This window comes from Gracilinanus agilis, chromosome 1 (genome assembly GCF_016433145.1).
Source record: "Gracilinanus agilis isolate LMUSP501 chromosome 1, AgileGrace, whole genome shotgun sequence".
NCBI lineage: Eukaryota > Metazoa > Chordata > Mammalia > Didelphimorphia > Didelphidae > Gracilinanus > Gracilinanus agilis.
The window spans coordinates 283,958,540-283,986,068 of record NC_058130.1 but is presented as its reverse complement, the minus strand read 5'-3'; the positions used below and the strand labels follow the sequence as shown (position 1 = coordinate 283,986,068).

At 38.1% G+C, this 27,529-nt stretch overlaps 1 protein-coding gene across 1 annotated transcript in view; it reads left to right on the top strand.

Moving 5' to 3' along the window:
- Nucleotides 1-27,529, top strand: part of EPB41L4A (erythrocyte membrane protein band 4.1 like 4A) — a 235,407-nt gene that overhangs the window by 164,899 nt on the left and 42,979 nt on the right. The window contains exon 13 of the mRNA XM_044662157.1: nucleotides 7,909-7,999. Within this exon, the coding sequence (XP_044518092.1) occupies nucleotides 7,909-7,999 (91 nt within the window). The remainder of the gene's footprint in view (nucleotides 1-7,908; nucleotides 8,000-27,529) is intronic.

Below are 27,529 nucleotides of genomic sequence, written 5' to 3'. Positions count from 1 at the left end.
GAATTTGAACCTAGGACCTCCCATCTCTAGGCCTGACTCTCAATCCACTGAGCTACCCAGCTGCCCTAGCAGTTACTTTTTTTTATAATTTTTTTTAACATTTATTAATATACATTTTTAACATGGTTGCCTGATTCATACTCTTCTTATCCCCTTCACCCCCCCCCCCGCACTCCCCCCACCCATGGCCGATGCGCATTTCCACTAGTTTTGTCATGTGTCCTTGATCAAGACCAATTTCCAAATTGTTGGTAGTTGCATTGGTGTGGTAGTTTCGAGTCCACACCCTCAATCACGTCCACCCCGACCCATGCGTTCAAGCAGTTGTTTTTCTTATATGTTTCCTCTCCTGCAGTCCTTCCTCTAAATGTGGGTAGCATCTTTACCATAAATCCCTTGGAATTGTCCTGGGTCATTGTATTGCTGCTGGTACAGAGGTCCATTACATTCAATTTTACCACAGTATATCAGTCTCTGTGTACAATGTTCTTCTGGCTCTGCTCCTTTCGCTCTGCATCAGTTCCCGGAGGTCTCTCCAGTTCGCCTGGAACTCCTCCAGTTTATTATTCCTTTTAGCACAATAGTATTCCATCACCTGCATATACCACAGTTTGTTCAGCCATTCCCCAATTGAAGGACATACCCTCCTTTTCCAATTTGTTGCCACCACAAAAAGCGCAGCTATAAATATTTTCATACAAGTCCCTAGCAGTTACTTTTTAAATTTCCTTCCTTAATGTTTCCATCAAATCAGTGTTCTCTTTCTCCATTTCATCATGTCCCTCAAAAGCATAAACTGCCACTCTTTTTAATTCTTCGAGGTCCATATTAGGGCAGTTTGGACAGCTAGTCATAAAATAATTCATAACTACCTTGCAACTGTTTTTTCACAAATTATACCCTCATTTGCCTAATATCTCTTTCTCTAGAAAGATCCAAAGCTATATATCTGCCTCCCAGCTCAAAAAGTTTATCCATAAACTGAGAGGGATTTTCATTATCTTCCTGCTTTAGATGTTCGAATTTAGTCCATGTACCAGGCCTATAAGAATAAGCTCTCATTGCTTTTAGTAATGCTTTTCTAGCCTGGCATAGTTGTAAGTAATCTTGCTCTGAATTTGGGTCCCAATTGTGATCTTCAGTTGGCCAGTGGATTCCTCTCTCTGGGCCTGATTAACAAGAGAAAGAATTTTATTTCTTTCCCTTTCTGTTAGCAAGGTGTAGAGCAGATCTTCCACATCAATCCACATGGGATTATACATGCGGAAAATGCTTTCAAACTTATTTATGACTACCATGGGCTAATTTTTGAAGGAAGGAGTTTTCTTTGAATTTCTCAATATCTTGTGGAGAGAAAGGTGTATGATGTCTAATATTCACTGTCTCTATGTCTATTATAAGTAGAAACATTTCTGAGAGGGAATAGGCCTTTATTCGAATCATTTGTGGCTAGTGCAGCTTGACTTGTGTGAGTAGAGTAAGGGGGAGGAGTGGGTGTGCAGAGAGGGAGTGGTTGATCAGGGGTTGGGGAGACAGGGCAAAAAGATGGGGGGTGAGGTTTAGGGCGGGGTGAAGAAGAGGGGAGTGGGGGCGGGGAGGAGAGGAAGGTTGAGGATTGGGAGGAGGAGAGGAGCAAGGGTGGACTGATTGGGGTTAGGGGGTAGAGGAAGGAGGAGAAAGAGAGGAGGAGTGAAGATAGATTGGGTGAGGGTGGGGCCAGAGAGGAGAGGAGTAAATATAGTAGAATGGGCATGGTTGGTCAGAGGAAGGAGGGTAGAGAAAAGGATGGCCAAGAGAATAAGGATAGGGATAGTTTGGTTGAGAATAGGGAATATGGGTGGAGACTGAATAGGGAGGAAACTCTCTGGGGTAAGGGTAGTAGGATTGAAAGTCATATGATAAGTAAGGGTAGAGAGGTAGATGGGGAGGAAAGGAGGTGGGATGAGTGTGAGATGAGCTAGGTCTGACAGGGAGGGGGGCCCTAGAGTTCAAGTCCTGATGTGGGTCAGTAGGAGGAGAAACTTTCTCACAGTCCAGGTGGGATGATAGAGTATGTTTCTTGCTAGATGTAGTCAAGGGTTCAGGAGGAGGAACTGAAGGAGTTAAGCCAGAATGGTTTGGTTCCAAAGAAAGAATGGTTTCCTCATTGGAGGGCACAGTTAATTTATCAACATGATATGCCCACAAGAGCCAGTATTTATAATCTGTGGAGTCTGCATAGTCTTTGGAATCTTTGTTTTTAATGGCTAACCTTAAATCTTTTAAGATCTTGAAGTCAAAGGAACCATACTTTGGCCAGGTATAGGACTTGTCCATCCAGGCTTTGTAAAGTTTTTTAGCTTCCTTTCTTGTCGTCCAAACCTCCTTAGTAAGATTAGGATCACCCCAAGAATTTAAAAGTTTAAGGAAGGGTGAATCTGGAGGAATTTTTCCTGATTTCCCTTGATTTGTTGCAGTATTTCCCATAGTGTCTAGTCTGTCTGTCTCAATATACCTATTTAAGCTAGTCAGAGTATTGCTGAATGGTCAATTTACACAATGAAAGGTTCCTAAAGCATAAAAACTGAAGACACAAATTTCTTCGATGTTATTGTGGAAGGCAATGAGAGTTGGTTAAATAAGAAGCTAATGTACTAAATAATTGTTGTACAGCAATAGTACCAATAATAACTATATGTTTATTATGTTTATTGTTGTTATTGCTAATTAATAATAATTAAAAATTATAAACAAGAAGTATCTGCTGTTAATAATAATTATTAATCACTAATGATTATTATTAGTGACTAATAATAGTAATTAATAATTGTTGTTATTGATAGTAATATTATTGTGTTCCAAAATTATTATTTTCAATATTGCATTGAATTAATTTGGTTTAATTTTTGTTTGTTCAATTTTATAAATTTAGTTTTAATTTAATTCAGTGTTATTAATATTTAATTATTAATAATTCTTTTATTTAAATATATTCAATTCAATTTTATTTTAGATCAGTAGTAATAGTCAGTATTTTTTAATTGCCTGCAGTTTTGCTTCTCACCTGTGAGTGTCGCTACACCTGTGTGTAGAGAGTAAGACACTAGGGTAGGCATTTCATAAGGATGGAGAGAGAGTGAGAGAAAGAGACAGAGAGAGACAGGAAAAGGGGAGAGGGGAGAGTGGAGGGAGAGGGGAGAGAGGAGAGAAAGGAGAGAGAAAGAAAGGGAAAAAATGGTGTGATTGTAGATAAGTCCTGAAGAGCAGAAAACTTTCTTGTGAAAGTTCTGTCCTGTCCCCCAGGGCCTTAGGGGGGCTTTGTGGGGAGCTCCTAACTGCCTGTGGCTCACCCAACCAGTGTCTGAAGCCAGATTTTGAACCCAGGACCTCCTGTCTCTAGGTCTGCCTCTCAATTCACAGAGCTAGCTAGCTACTCCTAGGTGGGATCAGGGCTCAGAGGGACTGTACAGGAATCCCTCATGGGAGTCTACATCCCAGTTTCCCCACTTGACCCTATACAGCCAGGAAGCACCCCCTGGGTTAGTTTACTGTCCATTTGGACTAGCTGCTCCCTGGGCTGTGCTGTGCTAAGCCCAGCAGGAGCTAGGAGCAGGGGTAGGCTTCCCCAGGTTTGGTATTGGGGGGAGGTACAGGGGGCTGGGAAAGAGTTTTGGCTGGGTCCCAGAGCCACCCAGATTCATGTGGATTTTTGGTGTGCCTCAGCCTCTGTTGTGGAAAGGAAAACTGAATCAAGCTTTTGGCACTTTTTGCCACTGAGAGGGATGCAGACAGAGGTTGGAATGTGACAGGAGGGGCAGTGACAGAAGAAGAGGATTATGGGAAAAACTGTTAACTGAAAGGTCTTTGCCCTCTGAACTCTGTCGAGTGAGGAGCAAAGTCCTGGAGCTCTAGATTCCCCCCTGTGGAAAAGCCTGGCCTCCATTTTCCCTTCCCCAGAAGAGAAAGAAGGTTCCTATTGTTTGAGAGCCTCCATTAGAGGAAGAGCAAACAACTACCACTGAGGAGAAGGGGCGGATCCCTTACTTCAGGGGGTCACCCTGAAGATCCTTTCCATCTCTTGACCTTCCCAAGAAGGACACTGGCCACTGGTGAAGGTAGGAGAGAGACTTTCATTAGATAAGAAGAGGATAGTTAAGTTGGAGCAGAGCCATCTTGGCTCAGCTGAAGAAAACAAGAAACCCCAAATAGGGTCTCCTTGTCCCTCAAACCTATGCCCCCTTTTATTCCTCTATCCTCTCCCTTCTCCAGCTACCTTGTTCATCTACAAAATAAACCAATTCACAGTCAGATCAAGGAGAAGTCATTACATGAGGTAAAGAGAGGAAAAGGGGTTTGAGCAGCTGCTTTGCTCAGACTCCTTTTAGAGCGAGACCCCCTGCAGTGCTGACATTGGCCATGGGGAGGTTTCTGTAGGGTCCCTGCTTGATCAACCAGCATTACCACCCACCTCTCCAAATAGGAAAGCCTTCCCTTTAACATACAAGGCCAACTCTTGCTCTCTGGATATCCACCATTCCAGAGAAACCTCCTCTGTTGTCTTTAGTAAAAGTAGAGTATTGAGAGGGGGTCTTTCACTCTTTCCCACATCAAACCCTCTTCAGTATATACCTATATTTTTACACTGTGCAAAACTCAAGTTTTGCACTCCTTTCTCAAATACCCCACCCTCATCTAAGCTAAAAAATAGGGGTGTTGGGGAACCACGTGGGGGGAGATTTCTTACCAATTTGTTCTGTGTGGCAGGGAAGCAGCTGGCACAGACGGAGCCAGTAGCTTATTCTCTCTCAGCAAGGGTGTGTCAGGCACATGAAAACAGATGGAGCAAGCAGGCACTGCTTTTTACTAGTCATCCTATACTAATACTTTTTTCTCTGTACTTTTCATTTCAGAAGAATTAAGAGTTCTATTCGATAGTGGTTGCCATTCTGTTATATTTAAAATTATATTTACCACATTCTTATTTTCTATAAAGTTTATTAATAATTACTTGAAATAGAAAAGATAGATAAGCATAGATTTAAAGTTTCTTACTCTAGGTCTGTCTGACCACGTATAGCTCAGCCTTGCAAGATTTTCTGTCCATGCTCCTCCTTGCTCCGAGAAAAGATCCCCTGCACTCCACCCACACCCTTTTTATCTATGTTTCTGGACACAGTGCTGGCATGTAAAAAAATGGGACAAACTGGGTTGCCAGTCCAGGAGGGGGAAGGGTTAAAATTCTCTCCACACAATACAAAGTATTTATTTATTCACAATGAAGCAGAAATCCAAATTGAAGTATTTCTTCCTAGATAGTTGAAGTGACATTCATCATATAAATATATAATGATGTATCCTTTAAAAAATTTTGCTTAATAGAGAAAATATATAGGAAGGGCCCAAATTCCAGCCCTTCAACTTAGTAACTCTGGAAAACTGAATCAATCTAAAGCATTTATCATAAGCCTACTGTATATTAAAAATTGTATACCTTAAGAGATGTTAAGCCAAGATGTTAGCTTAGTAGCAGCAAAGCTGGAACTGCTCTAAAAATCCCCCCAAACCAACCTTAAAATTGTCCCCCAGAACAATTGAAGTCACAAGACCAACCAGGAGATGGAATGAGGGGGCTCTCCTGTGGAAAACAACTTGAAAGGTAGGCAGAGAGAGTCGTTTTTCATAGGATAAAGGGGAATTGGAAATAAAACTGCACACAAAGACATGTGGGCTGACCACTCCCTACCTATTGTGCCAATTTCTGAGCCTGAGCATAGGATTCCAGAACCTTGCTTAAGCCAAGAACAGAGCACTCGATACCAACTCCTTGAAGTCCCACTCCCTGGCACCAGCCAGCAGAGAGATCCTGATGCTTGGCCCTTTCAAGCCTGAGATGAAGCCCCTAGACCCAAGGCATAATACCTCACAGTGCTCCAAGTCCTGTAAGCTATCAGCAGTTTCCAATGTTTCTCAGTCCACGAGCAAAAAAAGGCTGGGAAAATGAGCAAATAGCAAAAGAAACATCTCTTCACAGAAATATTTTATGGAGACTAAAGAGCAAGGCACAGATTCAGGAGGGAACAGTGACAAAGCAACCACATGCAAAACTTCAAAGGAAAATGGGAACTATTCTCAGGGACTGGAAGAGCTCAAAAAGAAATACAAAAATAAAATAAGAAAGGTGGAAAAAATGGGGAAAAGAAATGAAAGAAATGCAAAAAAATAACAGCTTAAAAAGCAAAAATTTGTTGAGTGGAAAAAGAGTCACAAAAATCCAATGAAGAAAAAGAGGTGTTTTTTTTAAGTTGTCAATAGGCCTTGTCTCATCTTCATTTTATCACAATAAAGGGGGGAAAAGAATAATCCCACTCTAAAAAGCTACTGTGGTTACAGAAATACTTAAGACAGAAAGAAAAAACTACAGGCAAGAAGAAAGTAAATTCAGAAGGTAAGGAACAACAGTCATGATCACACATGATTTCTGAGCAGAAAGAAATTGAACCAGAAGAGATTATAACTAATTCTTTAATCCTAGAGGTTACAAATATCAATTTGGATAACAGCCTTCCAAGCATTTATATCATAGAATAGATAAAAAATTTTCTTAAAAGTTAATGAAAACAATGCATAAACACATTAAAATATTTGGATGCAATCTAACCAGTCTTTAGAGGGTAAATGCATATTTCTAAACATTTTTGTCAAAAAAGAGCAGATCAACAGATAATATACTCAAAATGTAAATTAATATTTTTACACAACTAGTGATTAAATTTGCTTTGCTTGACAGCAATTTGCTTTCCTTGCCTTATCAAGAGTAGAAAAAAAAAGTTTAAATTAAAAAAAAAGAAAGAAAACATACCAAATCTTTTGTAATACATCCAAAGCAGTCAATAAGAGAAACATGTGTGTGTGTGTGTGTGTGTATCTGAACACAATTAACAAGAGAAGGAATGAGTCAAGGAACTGAACAAAAACAAATAATTAAAAGCAATATATGGCATAAAGCCATAATTAAATAGCAATTTTGAAAATTAAAAAAATAACAAAATTGAAAGCAAAAGTGAAGTTATGAGAAAAACAAATTTACCAATATAAAAAATGGACAAGGAGTTGTCACAATAAATGAAGTAGAAATCAGGACTATTATTAAATATTTTACCCATTTTCCAACCAAACTGATGGAATGGATAATCACAAAATTTAAATAACTCAATATCAGAAAAATTAGCTAAACAAGTCATAAATGAACTCCCAGAGAAACTCCTTGCAGTGAACAAACTCCCTCTATTGCTTAAGCTTGTTAACTATTCTGCAGCGAATTGTAGACAATGTTTTCTTTTTAAATTGTTAATTATGTTGTACCCAATAAATTACTATAGCTTTAATAAATACTGTTACAAATAGAGTAAACATCAGTGTAATTGGGAGCCATATTGATGCCTTTAAAGGAGAATGAGATAGATCAAGGTCAGCACACATGATGTTCCTGGTGGGAAAAACTCTTAATTATGATTCATTGTTATGTGTTACCCCATCCATGTTGTTTTTACATTCTCTTGTTCTCTTCTTTCCCTTAGCATCATGTAATACATAAAGCACTACTATAGTTAGAATCAGTTAATGATTTGTATCAATGAATAATCTTGGCTTCAAATTTGAAACAAAAATTTATATGATTGTTAATAAGTACTCTATAGTTGTATTCCTTCCCTATAAAACAGGATAGTCAAATGTGCCCACAAATATCTAATAATGCAAGGATCAAACCAGACAATAAATTTCAAAGTTATATCTTCCCAGCCTCTACCCTTAATACACTGCTTATACTAGGTACTTAAGAAATATTTGTTGAATGCATGAATCGTTGAAGTTAACTTTTTCTCTTCTTCCATCCATGTCCTTATCTTGTTGGGGTTTTTTTCCAATTAGGATCAAACAGTATAAACCAGGCTACTGCAAATATGGAAAATGGAATGAATGAAGGAACCACCAAAATTATCACACCTTTACCAGTTAAAAGGTTAGTGCATTTGACTAAAGAAATACAACAGACTATGTTTTAGAATAGGAATGAAGGACAATTATTTTAGATATCAACAAAGGTAAGAATAAATTCATTTGATGTTGTCATGAGTTAGCCAATGTTATAACCTCTAATCATTGAACTGAAAACTAGAAGGAATTCCATTGAATCCATAAATTACAACCACATATGCCAGTAATGCCTTTTTCCAAACATTTGTTTTAAGAATCACATTATTTTGAGTTGAAAATACCTACCCATATCCAAAAATTAATCCTTACCCTAAGTCCAGTCTTTGAAGGCCTCTATAGAGAATCTACTTGTTACGCTAAGGACAGTTACAGATATAAGTTTGTCCCAGCAAGTTTAAATTTAAGTCTTTGCAACATTGCTTCTTGCATCTTCTGAGGCCAAGGAAAACATCCCCTTTTTAATTATCATGTGTCCCCTTTTCTATGAACATTCCTCCTTTCACAATATCAATAAGGATAGAAAGATAGATAAAGCAAGGAAATTATATTTTATCCCAGGGGGAAGAGTAAGTCACTAGAATTGGTTGAGGAGAGAAACCACAAGGTCACATCTATATTTAAGGAAAATTACTTTGGGAGCAGTGTGTGCCAAGTCAAGAGACTTGAGGCAAATGAACTAAAATTAGAAGTAGGATTAGAGTCAGATGAGTACAGGAGATGTGGTGAAAGTGGTAAAGGCAATATTTACCAAGTGAGACACTGGAATAATGGTAGTGCCTTTCAAGGAAGGGGGAGGTTAGAGAGAAAGATGATTTCAGTTTTAGACATGTCTTCAGAATGGCAACTGAAGCTCAGGACAATAGATGTAGGATGTTAATAAGAAAGTAAAGAAGGAGCAAGGAAGGGGGCTAGGACAAAACCTTTGGCAATACCTATAGTTAGGGGCCATAATGTGAATGATAAGACAACAAATGAGAATGAAAATTGGTCCGAATGTGGAGTTGCATGCAACAGACAAAAAAAAAAAAGATTTGCCAATTTAAAAAACACTTTCAATTGTGATTTGAAGTTGCAAAGAGTTGAGGAATGAGTGAAAGAGGAAAGTAAAGGCAGTTTGGTTAATTTGGGCCAAGAAAGGGAGGGTAATAAAAAATAATATCTTGAGGGTTGTGGTAGGATGTAAGATAGATATTTTTATTAAAGATGGGGAGGAAAGAACCATTTGTTAGAGAGAGATTTAGGATTTGAGGAGTTTATGGAAGCAAGCTGGTACAGAATATTCCAGGAGAAGGGATTAAGTGCACAAGTAAAGGAAGTTGCCCTTGGCAAAAATGGCCATTTCTTTGTTAGAAGAAAGGAAAAGTAGGAGATGGTGTCAAGGCATTTTAAGGTAGAAAGAATAGGAGAAGAAAAATGATAAACAGATGTATGTACCTTAAGGAGAAAAGGAAAAAAGGAAATATGCTTTTATTAAACTCGTACTATGCTTTCTAAATATCATTTAATCTTTCTAATAATGAGGGGAGGTAAGTAGATTCAAGAACAAGAATGAGAATTTAAGACAAGCTTATGTTACTTCAGAGTATAATACCAATTGGGACTTGGTTGTTCAAGTTATTTTTCATTTCAAGTTATGTTTATGTCCATATACTTTACACATCCACAAGTCTACAAAACTCTTTCTATCTTTTTTTGAAACCTTATTTTTTTTTTTTTGTCTTCGTTACAAATCAAAAGGGCAAGGGCTAGGCAAATAGTGCCAGATTTGAATCCAGATCCTCCTAACTCCAGGCCTGGTTTTCTATCCACTGTGCCACCTAGCTACCCTAACCTATTTATTTCACACAAACAATATGATAGAAAATTTTAATTACCAAAATAGAAATTATCATTTATCTTTAATAAATAGATTACTGCTTGAATAAACAAATGATCTTAAGGTTGCTCCTTTAATAAAGTTGTCCTTAGCCCAAATTGAGACATAAACAAAAGTTTGGCCTGATTCCTAAATTCCTCATTCCCTTTTCTTCCCGCCCTGTTTTGGTGACACTATTCTGTTACTGAAGTTGGTTGTGCCAATTATGAGTTTCTCCTGTTGCCTGCCTCCAATGGTAATGTACCAGAATTCTCTTTTGCTTTCACCCTTCCTAAGCATAATCAAAATCTATCTAAAGCTACTCCTATTCTTTATCTAGTATTCTTAAGTAAAGAAATCTGATAAATTCTTAATATATTTGAATTATAGATGTACAGCAACAACAAGTTCCTATTCCAGGTGGTTGGAGTCCCTAGGGTAGGGACTTTGGCCAGGAGGGTTTACTTTGAGGTTGGGACCACAGGACCAATAAGGAGTCATCAATTGGTTTGTCTATGCCAAAGTTGAACACATTAAAAAAGAATCTGCAAATTTTCAGCTCATCCCTAATTCATTTCTCCATGCCTAAGCTCTGATTTGACTGTGGGGTACCACTAGTTTGGGGGGAATTAATACAGAGGAATAAGGTTAGGTTCCCTCCTCCTGGTAGTTTGGATCCCTTCTGGAGGGCCTCAGATAATGGTTGTTTTCTCAGGGTGATCTTAACGTTAGACCCTTCTAGGGGCAGTGGGCAAGAGGGTTTCAGGGATAGTCCCTGTTGGATTGTCTCCAGGACAAGGAAAAGAGCAAAGATCTAACAGGTCCTGGTGGGTCCCTACTTGAGACAGTTTCTGATCTCTAATTGCTTGACTCTTCTGGAGGGCATCATTTTCTCCTATAAGCTCCCTTAAATCTCTCGTTCCTCTTTTGGGAAGAATTAAGATCAATCTTTTTCTTAGTTGCATACAAAAAATAGCTATATATCTATGTAGGATATTTTTCCTCAATTATGCCTCTCAGATAAAACAACTTGGGATAAGTCAAAAGAGCCCTCCTAGAGAAACCACAAAGCCAGAGTATAAAAATGCTATTTTGATAAGTACCTAGTGATCTAAGGGTGGTATAGTTTTAATATCTTACCTCAGCTTGAATATCTTACTTCTGTGATGGGCTTGGACTGTTTTGAATCCCTTTCTGCTTTCGAACTGAGGAAATAAACTCACAACACAAATATCACAACTAAGTGTTGCTTTTGAAGGTTTCCTGTAGCCAGAACCAGAGAGGCTAGAATTCTGTATGCTGTCAGGGAAGGCTGTAGTCCTAGATGGAGAAGAGGAAGTGGCATGTGACTCAATTGAATCCCTTAGCCCTTGCTTTCCACAAAAGCTGCCTTGGAAGCCTTAGTCCCAGACCTGGTCCTAGATTCACACAGTCTCAAAAAGACTCCCATCCCAGGAATTCCCCTTCAAGTGATGTCCATAGTTTTCCAGTCATCCCTAGCTTTCTAGTAAGCAGCTATTGGTTTTACTATCAATTATCAAAAGAAATCCAAAAACATCAAAAAAATTAAAAGAGAAGAAAAAAATTGTGGATGAGATATAAAATGTCAAAAGTATTATGTGTAAACATGTAAGTAAAGGAAAAATAAACTTATAATAGGTCCTTGAATCAAGGCCCAATTAAAGTGATTTTTGTAATCACTCATTTACTCATTCAGTAGCCAGGACTATAGAAAGTTGTCACATTTATAAAAGAGAATAAAGGACCAGATTTTTGTGTGAAAGGGAAATGTCATTCCCTGGTCTGATTTGCCTTTACTCCCAGGGATAGGATGAGCCAGGATGATAGTCAACCTTTGGTACTTGACTTGGATGTGGGTTAGGGAAAGGAAAGCTGGCCTCCAAAATATGTCAGAAAAACACTAGGTTCAAGTCCTTAGTATTGGTGTGGACGGTTCATCAATCCTACCTGGATTGGTATGGTCTTTTTTTACCTTGTGCTTCTAGGCACTGTGTAGATTCTCATCAATCCTATTGGGATTGGCTGGTCTCCTTGACCTTGTGCTTCTTTGCACTGTATAGTGGGTCCTTTTGTTCCCTTCTCCTGGAATCAGACAGAATCATTAATCACAGTACCATAACATTTATCAATAAATGACAGATTTCCATAGTCCAAAGCTTTTTGGGTATGCATTAATAAAAGAATGTTTTAAAAATCAAAAATGTATAGCTTAGAATCAATGAAAGGGTTTTCATCCAAAAAATCAGATCCATTTCCTTTTAAGCTTTGCCATAAACTACTGTGTGAGTGCAAATGATTTTTTTACAAAACAACAGATATATAAAAATAAAACAGTAGTAGATAATGCACATTCAAATATAATACCAAATTCCCCAAAATTACAATAACACATTTAATGACAAAATAGCCAAAAAACCCACTATCCTACAGGATTCACATAAGTTTCTATGTAGCCACTTACCGTGTGATATTTTAAAAATTTATATTTGTCACAAATTCTACAGGTATAGCAAATCATTCAACCTTGGCTGAGATATTTTTAACAAAATCTATTACTGCCTCCATCTAAATGTGGGGCAGAGCCTAGAAAAAAAAAACACAAAGCTGATTAAAAAAAAACTTTTTGTGTCTAAAATATCACCAAGAATTTTAGATCCTTCTGATGAAGCATGCAGGAGCTATTTTTGGCTTCCTGCATTATATATAAAAAGTTTGGGTAGGAACTTCTATTTGGTTCTCTACCTTTTAATACAACATTCTTTATAATATATATATATGAAAATCTATCATCCATTCACAAGGTACTAGGTATTCTAATGTCATTTTTAAAGACCCCTTATAAAATTACAATTTAAATTCTTAAGTCATCATATTCTTCAAAAGTTGTATACAATTGTAACCAATTTTGATGGAGACCATCCATCACCATATGTGACAATTAATAAAGGCAAAGTAAAAGAAAAGACTTGTATAGCGACATATAGTCTTGTGAAAGGGTTTGTGTAAGTTGAATGCATTTTTACAATGATATGTGCTCAGTAAAATCATGGGGAAATGGTACAGATAAAGAATCATATAATAGGATAGATATTAATTAGCTTAATACAGATAAAATTTAAAAAAAAGGAAATTTAAACCTCAAAGAAATTAGCAAATACAATAATATAAGCAAATGACAAGTTATAAGCAATGTAGTCTGAAACCTTTTTACCAATCAGAATAGACTTGTTCACTATTAGGGAGGTCCAATAAAATCATGAACAGAATTTATGTAATAGCCCAAAACATAGTAGCTTAAAATGATTCAGTGTAACAGAAAGATATTGATCAGATTAACATAAGAACTTAAAACAACAAAATTAATATTAAAACAACAATCAGCAAAGTATAATAAGATACAGAGACTTTCAAAAAACAGTGGAGTCTGAGGAGGCTTACTAATTTTGCCTCCAGACTTCTAAAGCTTTGGGTTTTTTTCCTATACATTCGAGTTCCTTTTATCTAAGCTCTGGAATCTCCCATAGCAAGGGAGAATTTTGTATAGGGCATAGTGTGGATGACCCTCATAATGGATATAGTTCCCTGAATCTTAAGATTAGTCAGGATAATTGCAAGGAATGGTAGGAAGGAAAAACATCCCACAACTGGGATCTCTTTGAAATAGGCAATGCAGGCCATGCTTGCCATTCTACTTCTTGTTTGAAAGAGTAACCTTTCTTTCCTTTTCCCCTTGGGGTGCTATTTCAATCCCCTCCCCAAAAGGCAGGGCATGGAAACCTAACTGGGGAAGGAACTTGACCAGCAGCAGGCTCAAAAACCCACATGGGGGTATGGGGGGAAGGGCATAGAAGCTCCTCAGGTAAAAGCCCTTTAATGTCTAAGAGGAAACACACTGGGCTTCCAAGGCAGGCAGCAAGGAAACTCTCAGCTGTGCACAATGAAAAAGAAGAGGGGGGGGCAGCTGGGTAGCTCAGGGGATTGAGAGTCAGGCCTAGAGACGGGAGGTCCTAGGTTCAAATCTGGCCTCAGACACTTCCTGGCTGTGTGACCCTGGGCAAGTCACTTGACCCCCATTTCCCACCTTTACCACTCTTCCACCTAGGAGCCAATACACAGAAGTTAAGGGTTTAAAAAAAAAAGAAAAAAAAAAAAGAAAAAGAAGGGGGGTTATACTTCTCAAGCCTCAGGAGACTGGCTCCAAGTAGTAGAGGCAGCAGCTCCAGGCACTGTTTTGGATCGGGAATAGTGGGAACAGCAGCAGCAGCAGGGAACATCCAGGATCTGGGATCACTGGAGGACAGGCAGCCAGAGGTTGAAAGATCAGAAACAGAAGGCAGCTTGGCAAAAAATTTGTCTAGGTTATCTTAAAAAATTGAAAGTTTGTTCTCTAACTTCAAGGGGTCATCAACAATGTAAAAAATAAAATTAATATAAAAGGATAACTTTGAAATATTTATGGGTTTTTTAAAGATTTATTAGTAGCCAATAGAAAATAAAGCCATGCGCCATGCTAGCTAGTCAGTTTAAAAAGCATGCCCTTGCCTGCCACCAACATCATAGAGAGCAAAGAGGAAGAATGCCAGCCACTCAATTTTATGCTCCTCTGTATGTCATCACGTAACTGTCTACATCATTACATAATGACAGGAAGCCAGTGGGCTATTGGGAAATATAGTTCAAGGACCCCAAAATTTCTAATAATACAGTCAAAGTCAAATACAGCAATCTTTTAAGCTCTTTAGGCATAGTTCCAAATTGCCCTCCAGAATGGTTGGACCAATTCACAACTCTACCAGCAGTGTATTAGTGTCCCAATTTTGCCACATCCCCTCCAAATTTATCACTTTCCTTTGCTGCCATATTGGCCTGTCTGCTAGGTATGAGATGGTACCTCAGAATTGTTTTAATTTGCATTTCTCTAATCAGGAATGATTTAAAACACTTTTTCATGTGCTTATTGATAGTTTTGATTTCATTATATGAAAACTGCCTATTCATATCCCTTGACAATTTGTTGATTGGGGAATGGCTTGATTTTTTTGTATATTTGACTTAGTTCCTTACATATTTGGGAAATTAAACCTTTGTCAGAGAGTTTCATTATGAAAATGTTCTCTCAGTTTGTTGCTTTCCTTATAATTTTGCTTGTATTGGATTTGTTTGTACAAAACCTTTTAAATTTAAATCATAATTTTATAAGGGGTCTTTAAAAATGACTTTAGAATACCTAGAACCTTCTGAATGGATGATAGGTTTTGTAATCACAACTTCTGGGAAGAAGATGTAGACCAACTTGAGTGACAGATTGTCAGTTACAGAATTTAGAATTTACCCAGATGGCATGAGCCAAGGGCAAAAGACAGTCGCTACCACCACTATAAAAGCCCAGGGGCAGAAGACTTCAGAAGGGTCCTGGTTGGTATGGGTGGGTAGATCTATAGACCTGCACTCCAGCATCTGTACCTTACTGCCTCAAGCAATCAATTCACCTATTGCTGATTAGGGCTGAGAGATACACATCAAATACACATCAAGAAGAAAAAGATCATAAGCCTTACTTTCACCTGGTCTAGGCCACAGCCGGGCCTGACCAGAGTCTGTGACTCCAGCCAGCTGCTCACTTGCTAGTGATTGATTAGCTTCCATTAGATTAGCATAGCCCTCCCCAGCATCACTTTCCTTATCCTGAATCCTGCCCCTTTGAGTTTACTAGTATTAAAGCCTCAAACAAAGTTAAGTGAAGACTGGTGTTACTCTGAAGGATAACCTAGCAGATATCTCTAAGGGGGAAGGAAATAGTTGAGTAAATCGCATTATCCAACTTTATCAGTTATTATCCTTAACATAAACCTTATCCATCAATCCAGCCCCAAGCCAAGTAACCAGAGGAGCTGTGTGGATCAATAATCAGCTTCTCACTTATTCACTTTGGCTTAGGCACAGTTCATGGATCAAGTGCTTAGCTGAGCTGAACATTTATAAACCCTGGTGGTTACCAGCATACCTTGGTGGCCATTCAGACATCCCTCTCTTCACTCAGCTTAGATCCACATACCATCTAGGATCTTGGGCCACCTTCATCAGGCCCATCTTATTTAAGCACCATACCACCCTGAATAACAGTTTTCATATATATATTATAAAAAATGTTGTAATAAAAGGTAGAGATCCAAATAGAAGCTAGGAGCTTTGGGTTTATCGAACATTAGCTTGCTGAATGTTTTTTTTTACCCCTAGTCTATCTGTTTCTTAGCTAATACCATACTGTTTTGATGACCACTGCTTTATAGTACAATTTAATCCTTCATGGTTTTTTTCATTATTTCCCTTGATGTTCTTGATCTCTTGTTCTTCCAGATAAACTTTGTTATAATTTTTTCTAATTCTATAAAAAAGTTTTTTGGTAGTTTGATAGCTATGGCACTGAATAAGTAGATTATTTTGGGCAGGATTGTCATTTTTATTATGTTAGCTCATCTTACCCATGAGCAATTAATATTTTTTCAGTTATTTAGATATAGTTTTAAATGTGTGAAAAGTGTTTTGTAGCTGTGTTCATATAATTCCTGTGTTTGTCTTGGTAGATAATTTCCTAATTATTTTATATTATCTAGAGTGATTTTAAGTGGAGTTTCTCTTTTTAACCCCTACTGCTGAATTTTGTTGGAAATATATAAAAATATTGATGATTTATTTGGGTTTATTTTGTATCCTACTACTTTGCTAAAGTTGTTAATTATTTCCACTAGCCTTTTAGTTGATTTTCTAGGATTATTTAAGTATACCATCATATCATCTGCAAAGAGTGATAGTTTAGTTTCCTCATTCAATCCCTTCAATTTCTTTTTCTTCTCTAATTGCTACTGCTAGCATTTCTAATACAATATTAAATAATAGAGGTGATAATGGGCACCCTTTCTTCACTCTTGATCTTATTGGAAAGGCTTCTAATTTATCCCCATTGCAGATGATACTTGCTTATGGTATTAAATATATACTATTTATTATTTTGAGGAACGGCCCTTCTATTCCTAGACTTTCTAGTGTTTTTAATAGGAATGGATGTTGTATTTTGTCAAAGGCTTTTTCTGCATCTATTGAGATAATCACATGATTTCTGTTGGTTTGATTATTGATATGGTCAATTATGTGAATGGTTTTCCTAATATTGAACCATTCTTGCATTCCTTGTATAAATCCCACCTGGTCATAGTGAATACTTTTGCTAGTATTTTATTTAATATTTTTGCATCTGTGTTTATTAAGGAGATTCATCTGTAGTTTTCTTTCTCTGTTTTTGGTCTGCCTGGCTTGGGAATCAATACCATATTTGTGTCATAAAAAGAATTTTATAAGACTCCTTCTTTGCTTATTTTGTCAAATAGTTTATAAAGTATTGGGATTAGTTGTTCTTTAAATGTTTGATAGAATTCACTTCTGCCCCCAGGGATTTTTTAGGAAGTTCCTTGATGGATTGTTCAATTTCTTTTTCTGAGATGGGATTATTTAAGTATTTTATTTCCTCTTTTGTTAATCTAGGCAATTTTTGTAAATATTCACCCATTTCACCTAGATGGTCATATTTATTGTCATATAATTGGGCAAAATTGTTCTTAATAATTACCTTAATTTCCTCTTCTTTAAAGGTGAGATCACCCTTTTCATCTTTGATATTATTTGATTTGATTCTCTTCTTTCTTTTTTCATTAGATTAACTAGTACTTTATTGATTTTATTTGTTTTTTCAAAGTACCAGGGTCTTATTTATTAGTTTAATAGTTCTTTTACTTTCAATTTAATTAATTTCTCCTTTAATTTTTAGAATTTCTAATTTAGTTTTTATTTGGGGATTTTTAATTTGTTCTTTTTCTAATTTTTTAAGTTGCAAAGTCAATTTATTGACGTTTTTGTTGCTATAGGCACCCAGAGATATAAATTTTCCCTTGAGTACTGCATTGGCTGTATCCTTAAGGTTTTGATATGATGTCTCCTTATTGTCATTTTCTTTAATGAAGTCCATAATTGTTTCTATAATTTCTTTTTTGACCCACCAGTTTTGAAGAATTAGATTGATTGGTTTCCAATTAATTTTATCCTTTACATGGACCCTCATTAAGAATAATTTTATCACATTATGATCTGAAAAAGTTGCATTTATTATTTCTGCTTTTCTGCATTTGTTTGCAATATTTCTATGCCCGAGTACATAGTCAGTCTTTGTATATGCACCATGCACTGCTGAGAAGGTATATTCCTTTTAATCCCTATTTAGTTTTTTTCCAGATATATATTAACTCTAATTTTTCTAGCATTTCATTCACTCTTATTTATTTTTTGGTTTGATTTAGTTCTGAAAGAGGAAGGTTGAGATTCCCCACTAATATGTTCTTACTATCTATTTTCTCCTTGCGCTCTTTTAATTTTTCCTTTAGAAATCTAGATGCTGGGTGGCTCAATGGATTGAGAGCCAGGCCTAGAGACAGGAGGTCCTAGGTTCAAATCTGGCCTCATACACTTGCCAATACACAGTATTGAATCCAATACGGAAAGTAAAGGTTTAAAAAAAAAAGTAAGAAATCTAGATGCTATGCCATTTAGTGCATAAATGTTCAGTAATGATATTACATCATTGTTTATAGTACCCTTTTTCAGAATGTAAAATTACCTTCCTTATCTCTTTTAATCAGTTCGATTTCTACTTTAGCTTTGTCTAGAATCAGGATTGCTACTCCTGCTTTTTTTTTTTTTACTTTAAAGACACATAATAAATTCTGCTGCATTCTTTTACCTTGAAAAGGTGTGTGTCACCCTATCCCAAATGTGTTTCTTGTAAAAAACATATAGTAGGATTCTGGTTTTTAATCCACTCTGCTCTCTGCTTCCATTTAATGGGTGAGTTCGTTCCATTCACATTCATCATTATGCCTAAAGAGCTCATAGGGGAAAAGACTTGTACAAAAATATTTATAGCCACGTTCTTTGTAGTGGTAAAAAACTGGAAAACAACGGTATGCCCTTCAATTGGGGAATGGCTGAACAAATTGTGGTATCTGCTGGTAATGGAATACTATTGTGCTCAAAGAAATAATGAACTGGAGGAATTCCATGTCAATTGGAACAACCTCCAGGAACTGATGCAGAGGGAAAGGAGCAGAACCAGGAGAACATTATACACAGAGACGGATACACTGTGGTACAATCGAACATAATGGACTTCTCTACTAGCAGCAATACAATGATCCAGGACAACTATGAGGGACCTATAAGAAAGAACACTTTCCATATTCAGAGGAAGAACTATAGGAATAGAAACTGTAATGCAGGGTTGCAGCAAAAATCCCTTGCATTTGCAAACCAACTGTAGCAACCCCTGGCAGTTGGAGGGAATAGAATGCTGGTCTTACAGGAAAACCATTAGAGCTGGTCTATAAATATCCCTGGAGCACCAACTGAAGGGCCTTTTTGCTTTGGGGGCTTTGGGGCTTTGCCTGATTTCCCTTGACCTCTCCCTTGACATTCTGCTATTCCCTGGATTTCCCCATTGGGCCCTGGGAGGAGGGTATTTGGTGGGTGGAAATTGTGGGAATTGGCTTCTATAGTCAGGAAGGGACAAACCTAAACCAAGCCATCACCTCATCCAGCAATCCACTAAACCTTATTACCTCAGGGCAGTGAAATTATCCCTGGCTGAGGGAGCTGCCTCCCTTAGCTTCATCCCCTCTTCTGTGACCTTTTCCCCCAGCACCAGCTCCTCCCTTAGCAGCAGTTACCAAACCCTAATCTCTTTTTCCCTCAGCTTACCCTTGGCATTAATAAACCCCTTTGGCTTTATACAAAGAGCTTCTGCTGAATCATTGTACCCACTAGTAGTAGAGCAAAGGCTGAAGAAGGAAAGGAATAACTTTCCTTTATTTCTTGAGGGCTAAACCAGGCATCCATCTTGGGAAGGAAGTGGCCAGCTTTCACTTCCTGTAGGTTTCAGTTTTCACCAGCAGGGAGGGGCCTCTTTACTCCTCCCCTCACGGGAGCCTAGTAGCAACAGGGGCCGAGTAAACCCTTCAGCCAGACCCATACAATCTCTGACTGACCCAATTCATCTTATATTGTAGAGATAGCCTTCCTGCCTGGTGACCCAGCTGATATCACCCAGAGTGCCCTCAAGTACAAGCCTATTGATTAGCTCTTTCATATTCCCATTTTATTCCATAACATATCTGGCGAGCATAGTTAGGTTGAACAACCTACAATCTTCTGGACAAGACAAAATGGGGGTAGCTAGAGTTATATTCATTCTGTCTACCCTTTCACTTCTAACCTGGTCAATGATGTAAGGTGCTATAGATTTTTATTTTGTCAAAGTTCCCAATTTTGTACAACAACTATTAGAAATTTATGACTATTATAAGTGGTGTGCTCTGACTTTAGCAGAATGCATTTGCTTTATTCCAACAGCTATAGCTCTTGTCTTAACAATTTGGCGATTCCTATTGGTCTCAAAGAGGGTATTGATTCACTTATGGCAATTGATTGGCTCAAGCTCAGCCCCTAAACATGATACTGACTCTGGAGAACTTATAGAAAATATCAGACTGCTCTTTCAGGTTCTGAAACAGATAAGAGAAGGGAAGGAACTGGACAAGCACACAATTCTCCAGTTGGAGATTGTGGAATCCAAGTATCTAGTGTAAGAATTAAAATTTAGTTATATATTAAAAATATGTGGCCGCCAGGAATCAACAATTCAGGTTGATTCCGTAATTAAATCAGACCCAAGTCAGCATCAGGTTGAGGAGTTTATTTACAATCAGGTAGGTAAAGTAGGGATAAAGAGAAAAGGGAGGTTAAAGTCTAAATAAATGAAGCTGTAAGCCACAGGGCCCAACAGCCAGATAGGCAGAGTTTAGAATTGGCCCAGCTAGGCCAAGGAAGCCAGCCTAACTTACCCACGTGACAATACAGAGTGTAAGCTGTCTGTGGTCTCAGGAGATGCTTCTTCCTCCAGTTCCAGACGGCAACTGCCCCCACAGGAAGTTCACTAACTTACTTAAAGAGATCGTGTCTTTCATCACTTCCTGTGGTCCACCTCTAATTCAAATGGACAAATGGCAGTTTCTACATTGATTTGGACTGCCCAAAGGGCAGTCCCTTATTCTTGATTTGTTTCTTATTGTCACGTGTGGGTAACTCGTCTCCCCTCCCCACTAAGGGAGGTGGGAGTGACATCATTAGCACGCCTGGGTTGAGTAGATTTTTGACTATTAATGGGATCTGGCTAATTCTATTTACACAATCCCCCCTGATGATCATTGGGTGCCTAGTCACCCCAAGTGATCATGTTACACAACCATCTTCTACCACAAAGGTCCTTCTAACTACAATAGTTAGAGATAAGAGGGGAATGGAAAAGAGAGAAAGCAAAACCAATGTTTTGCTAAGCGCGTTGACAAGAAACCAATTGGGGGCAGTCCCCAATCAGCATAACATGTACAATTAAAGTAACTGTTCAAAACCCATCAGTTCATTCATTAGTACCCAAAGTTCGTTCTGGATCACTTGATGCAACAAACCCCATCAGTTCAATCAATTGCAACCCAAAGTTCATTCTGGATCTCTTGATTAAACATAGGTTCTTCAGGCATCTCTCTGCAAACAGTTCATTCTCTGGATTAAGGAATCAGCAAGTTTCTTTCCCTGAGAATTTTCTCAAACAAAACCAAAATTAAATCTTGAATATAATAAAAATACGATTAATCTTGGATTTTATAAAAATACAATCCCCCCTGACGTGGGTATTTAGAAAGAAATACCCAGATCAGCTCAATATATACAAATGAGTCATGGGGTTGTATAAGTCAATTCAAAAGAAAAAAGAAAGAAAAAAATATAAAAATCAATAGAACAAAATTGAAACTTTTGAAAAAGAAAAGGCATTAAAATCAAAATCAAATATCAAAAGTTATGTACATAAAAAAATTTTTGAAGAAAACAAAATAAAATTATAACAGGCCCTTGTATTAGGGTCTAATCAATTATAATTTCCATCCTACTAGTCTGTAGGATACAATGCAGTAATACTGCACTTACCCATTTACAGCTAAGACTACAGGAAGTTGCCATTCTATAAGAGAGAAAAAAAGACCAGATTTAAATGCAAGGGAAGCGTCTGTCATTCCCTTTACTCTCAGGAATATATGGGTGAGCCAGATAATAGCCAACCTGCGGTACCTGACTGGCAGTGTAGTTCAGAGAGTCCTACGTCTTAACATATGTTAAGCGTCGCAGCTTCGATTCTTACACTGAGTTCAAGTCCTCAGTGTTGGCGTGGGAGTACTTCAATCCCACCTGTATATGTATGATCTCTTTAACCTTGTGCTCCTTGGCACTGTGCAGATGTTCTCAGAAATCCCATTGGATTTTTCGGTCGGTCTTCATGACCTTGTGCTTTCCTTAGCACCATTAATGGCTCATGTGTTCCCTTCTCCTGGAATTAGACAGAAGCATTAATCACAGTCCCATAACATTTAACAATATATGGCAAGTTCTTGGAGTCTAAACCTTGTGAGTAAGCAGTAATATTACAGCAATTATATATATTAAAATTATAGCATTGCAAAAAATAATGAAAAAAAAATTAAGTGATTATGTACTCAAGTACAAGAAATGAGAAAAAGGACAAAAAAAATATCAATTATTCTATTAAAAGATATTAGGTAAATCAATAAGAAAATTTAAAAATAAAATCAGGGAAAGAATCAAGACAAACCAATGATTCCAAATTAGCATCCATGAGTCCATGAACTGTTATCTCCAATGTAGGTAACAGGAAACAGTCAATCAGATTCAATAGAAGATGCCCTCTTTACATGTGAGTAATGAATCCAAGAGTCTTTTTCTCCGATCTTTATAGCTGTTGGGGTGGTTATTAAAATTTCAAACGGGCCATCCCACGAAGGCTGGGTTGCCCCAGTGCGCTGGAAGTTCTTTATATACACTTTGTCTCCTGGATTCAGGTCGTGAAGTGAAAAGTCTATTGGTCCTGCTTGTACTGCAGTTCCAGATTCATGGAGTTCGCGCAGTCTGTGTTGCAATTCCTGTATATAGGAAGCAATAGAAGTATCTCCTCCTAATAGTGATGTATATGCAGGAGAAAAAGGTTTAGCTTGTATAGGAGGATGTCCAAAAAGCATCTCATATGGTGAGATGTGTAGATCTCCCCTAGGTCTGCTTCTAAGATAAAATAGAGCTAGAGGGAGAATTTCAGGCCATTTTAGATGTGTTTCAGTACATAATTTGCCAATCATGGTTTTAAGTTCTCTGTTCATCTGTTCAACTTGGCCTGAGCTCTGGGGGTGATATGGTACATGGAATTTTGGAGTTATCCCCAGGCATGAATATATTTCAGATAAAACTGAATCAGTAAAGTGACTCCCTCTGTCCGAGTCAATACGTGCAGGCAGACCAAAACGAGGAATGACTTCTTTTAAAAGCACCTTGGCAACAAAGGCTGACGTGGCTCGGGCAGTAGGAAATGCTTCTGGCCACCTGGTCAGTTGATCCACTATGACCAGACAGAATTTATATTGTCCAGCCTTTGGCATTGTTATGAAATCAATTTGTAGGTGCTCAAAAGGTGTGTAAGCTAATGGATGCCCACCAAAAGCCTTGCCACGAAAAGCGTGTTGGTTATATGTTTGGCAAGTAGGGCAAGCTGCACACACTTTAGAGGCTATAGTGGTTATGCCAGGAGCTATCCATACTCTCTTAACAGAGTCCACGATGCCCTGGGTACCAAAATGACCATTTTTATGAATAGATTGGCAAATTTGGCGATAAAAGTGTCTAGGGAGCAGGGGTTTTCCTTCAGAGGACACCCATACTCCATTTATCTGTTTGGCTTTAAATTTCTTCTTCCATTTTGTTATTTCCTTCTCATCATAGGAAAGTGATAAATTTAAGTCATCAGTGGTTGTTAATGTTAAAATTAATTCAGGCCCTTCTATTGCTGCTAGCTTTGCAGCAATATCTGCCCGATTATTTCCCTTAGAGACAGGGTCAGTGCCACCTGTATGAGCAGAGCAGTGAACTACAGCTAGGGTTTCAGGTAGCTGGAGAGCAGAAAGAACTTCATTAATAATTTTTGCATTAGCTATAGATTTTCCAGCTGAGGTTAAAAATCCTCTCTGGAGCCATAACATACCCACTGCATGACATATTCCAAATGCATATCGAGAATCCGTATAAATTGTAGCCTTTTTATCTTTGGCAATTATACATGCATGTTTTAGAGCTATGAGTTCTGTAGCTTGAGCACTTAGATTTGAGGGCAGTGAAGCTGACCATACAGTGTTAAATTCTGTAACTACAGCAGCTCCAGTGTAGCGTATGCCATCCCTCATAAATGAAGAGCCATCAGTAAATAAAACTAGATCAGGATTCTCTAAAGGAGTGTCCAGGAGATCGTCTCGAGGCTTTTCAGCCATGGACACTAGTGTTTCACAATTATGTAAAGGTTCTTCTGAAACTGGTAAATCTGGAAGCAAGGTGGCTGGGTTAAGGGTTGTACAACGTTTTAAAGTAATATTTTCATTATTTAGCAAGGTTATTTCATACCTTGTAATTCTCTGATCAGAAAATGCCTGTGTTCTATGTCTTAGCAGTAATGCTTCCACTTCATGTGGGCACATAATTGTTAATGGGCATCCCAATACTAGATCAACAGTTTTTGTCACTAACAGAGCTGTGGCAGCTACACCTCTAAGGCATGGTGGTGCACCTGCAGCTATAGGGTCTAGCTGAGCTGAATAATAAGCAATTGGACGCTGGTATGGTCCCAAAGTTTGGGTTAAAACACCTGAAGCTACTCCTCTACGCTCATGTACATATAAAGTAAATGGTTTGTTATAATCTGGGATGCCAAGAGCAGGAGCAGACAGAATAGCTTGTTTTAAATTCGATAGAGCTAACTTGTGTTCTGGCTCTAATTTAAGTGGTTCAGGGACTGAATCTTTTGTTAATGCTATAAGGGGTTTAGTAATTTCCCCATAGCAAGGGATCCATTGTCTGCAGAAACCTGTTGCTCCTAGGATTGCTCTTAAGTGTTTTTTAGTGGTAGGATTGCTCAATTTTTGAATATTTTCAATGCGCTTAGGGGATATATGTCGTGCACCAGCTGTCAAGATGAACCCCAAATATTCTACTCTGGGGAGACACCACTGCACTTTTTCTTTTGCTATTTTATTTCCTCTTTTATGTAACTCTAAAAGAAGATGTTTACTATCTTCCTGGCATGTTTCAGCATCAGGTGAAGCCAGGAGCAAATCATCTACATATTTAATCAATTTACTATTTTTAAATATTATATTTTCTGTATCTTGGCTCAAAATCTGCGCAAAAATACACGGGCTCTCACAATATCCTTGGGGAAGACGCCCCCAGGACCACTGAGAATTATTCCAGGTAAAAGCAAATATATGTCTGGAATTCTCATGAATAGGAATTGAGAAGAAGGCTGAGCACAGGTCCACGACCGTAAAGTAAGTGGCTGTGCTGGGAATAGAAGAAATAATTGTGTTTGGGTTTGAAACCACTTGGTGTCTCTTTATAACATGATTGTTTATAGCCCTTAGATCCTGAACAAATCTATATTGGGGTTTTCCATCTGGGCCTAATTTCGGCTTCTTGACGGGTAAAATAGGTGTATTATATTCTGACTTGCACGGGATTATTATTCCTTGCTCAATTAGTGAATTTATCACTGGGGTAATTCCCTCGATGGCTTCTTTTGATAAAGGGTACTGAGGAATGGAGGGAGCTGGTCCTCCTTTTGTTCTAATCTGAACAGGTACAGCTGATTTTAGTAGGCCTACATCAGTAGAAGATGTAGCCCATAGAGACTCTGGGATATCATCTGGGATTTTAAAAATGGGAGGCTCTTTTACTTCCTGCTCTTCTGAAAGAAGTACTGGGAGTAGGTTTAAAGAGTCCTCTGGCAATTCCAGTGACATAGAACCATCTGGATTACAAATTATTGTGGCTTTAAGTTTACATAATAGATCCCTTCCCAGTAAATTTGTGGGGGATCCAGGCATTAAAAGAAAGGAGTGTTCTATTGATAAAGGTCCAAGGCTTACCATACGAGGAGAAAGTTCTGGGACCTTTTGAGATGTCCCTGATACCCCTACTACGTTTAGAGAGCCAATAGAATTACAGTTTACATCTGGTTTGCTCACCAGTACTGCTCTTGAAGCCCCAGTATCTAATAAACAATCATAACATGAATTACCCACTTTTAGGGTTACATAAGGTTCCTTACTATTTGGGGGGGAATGTATAGGGATAATAGGCATTAGAACATCATGGTCGGGAAAGTCAAAGGTTTCCCTTTCTGATTCCAAAGCCGTCCCTCCCCCCACGCACCTTCATAAAGATGCTTGGGCTCCATGGGCACCCCCCTGAGGGGCATTAGCACCCTGATTAGTTCGGGGCCGAGCTCCACTTGAGATATACTGTTGTGGGGTCATTTGGTATGAGCTATCATCATCCCGAGGTTTATTTTTAGCATTTCTATCATGCCTAAAATTGCTATTCCTGGAATCATCATCATTATTATTGCTATTCCTGTTTCTGTTATTCCTATAGTTATCTGTTGGCTGTGTATTATTTCCGAATACTCTTAAAAAGTCCTACAATTCCTCATTTTATGGCCCTTTTTTTCACAAAAGGAACAGATAGCGTTCTGAGTATTGGATTCTTGGAGATGGGCTATAATCTCTCCTTTATTTTTTAGTTTTGCCTTTAGCATTTTATTTTCTGCCTTTAAAATATCTATCGAGTCAGTATCATCCTCCTGTTCTCCTTCTTGGCTTCTAAAAACATAAGATGCTGTCTTCCTTAATTCTTCAAGGCTCATTTTATCCCAACTTGGGCAATGAGTCTTAAAATAGTCTTTGACTACTTTGCAGGAATTTTCTACAAATTGTCTACGTACATGTTTTAATTCCCTTTCTACGGTTAAGTCAAGGTCCATATATATCCTTGCAACCTCAATCAGTCTGTCCATAAAATGGGACAGAGTTTCATCGGCACGCTATTTAGTTTTTTCGAATTTGTCCCACATGTATCCTGTGTCAGCACAAGCTTTTACAGCTGTTAATAATGCTTGCCTGCCATCATGTAATTTTTTAATATCTGTTGGAGAGTTGTAATTCCATTTTGGATTTTTATGGGGCCAGTTAGGTGTGTCTTTACTTTTATTACGATTGGCCCGATTAATGATCCTCTCTTTCTCACCATGTGTCAGAATTGCTCCTAAAACATTTTCAACGTCCTGCCAAGTAGGGTCATAAGTATCAAATATATTTTCTAATGTTTTTAAAACTAAAAATGGTTCTTTTTCAAAACTAGGCGTATTCTTTTTCAATCCAGTTAAATCATCAGGGCTGAAGGGAGTAAAGTGTTTTACAGATACCAGGTCTCCTTCAGTATTAAAAGTAGGTACTTCTTGTAAAGGAAATAGTGTTGTGCTATCCTGAATGGCAGGGAATGTATGACCTGCAGCAATAGCAGGAGCCCTGATTGTCTGTAGGAGGGGCTGAGGGGTGGGTTGGACAGGTTGAGGAGGTGGGAGCAGGACAGGCTGGGGATGGAGTGGTATGGGTTGGGGAGGGGGCGGGATAGGTT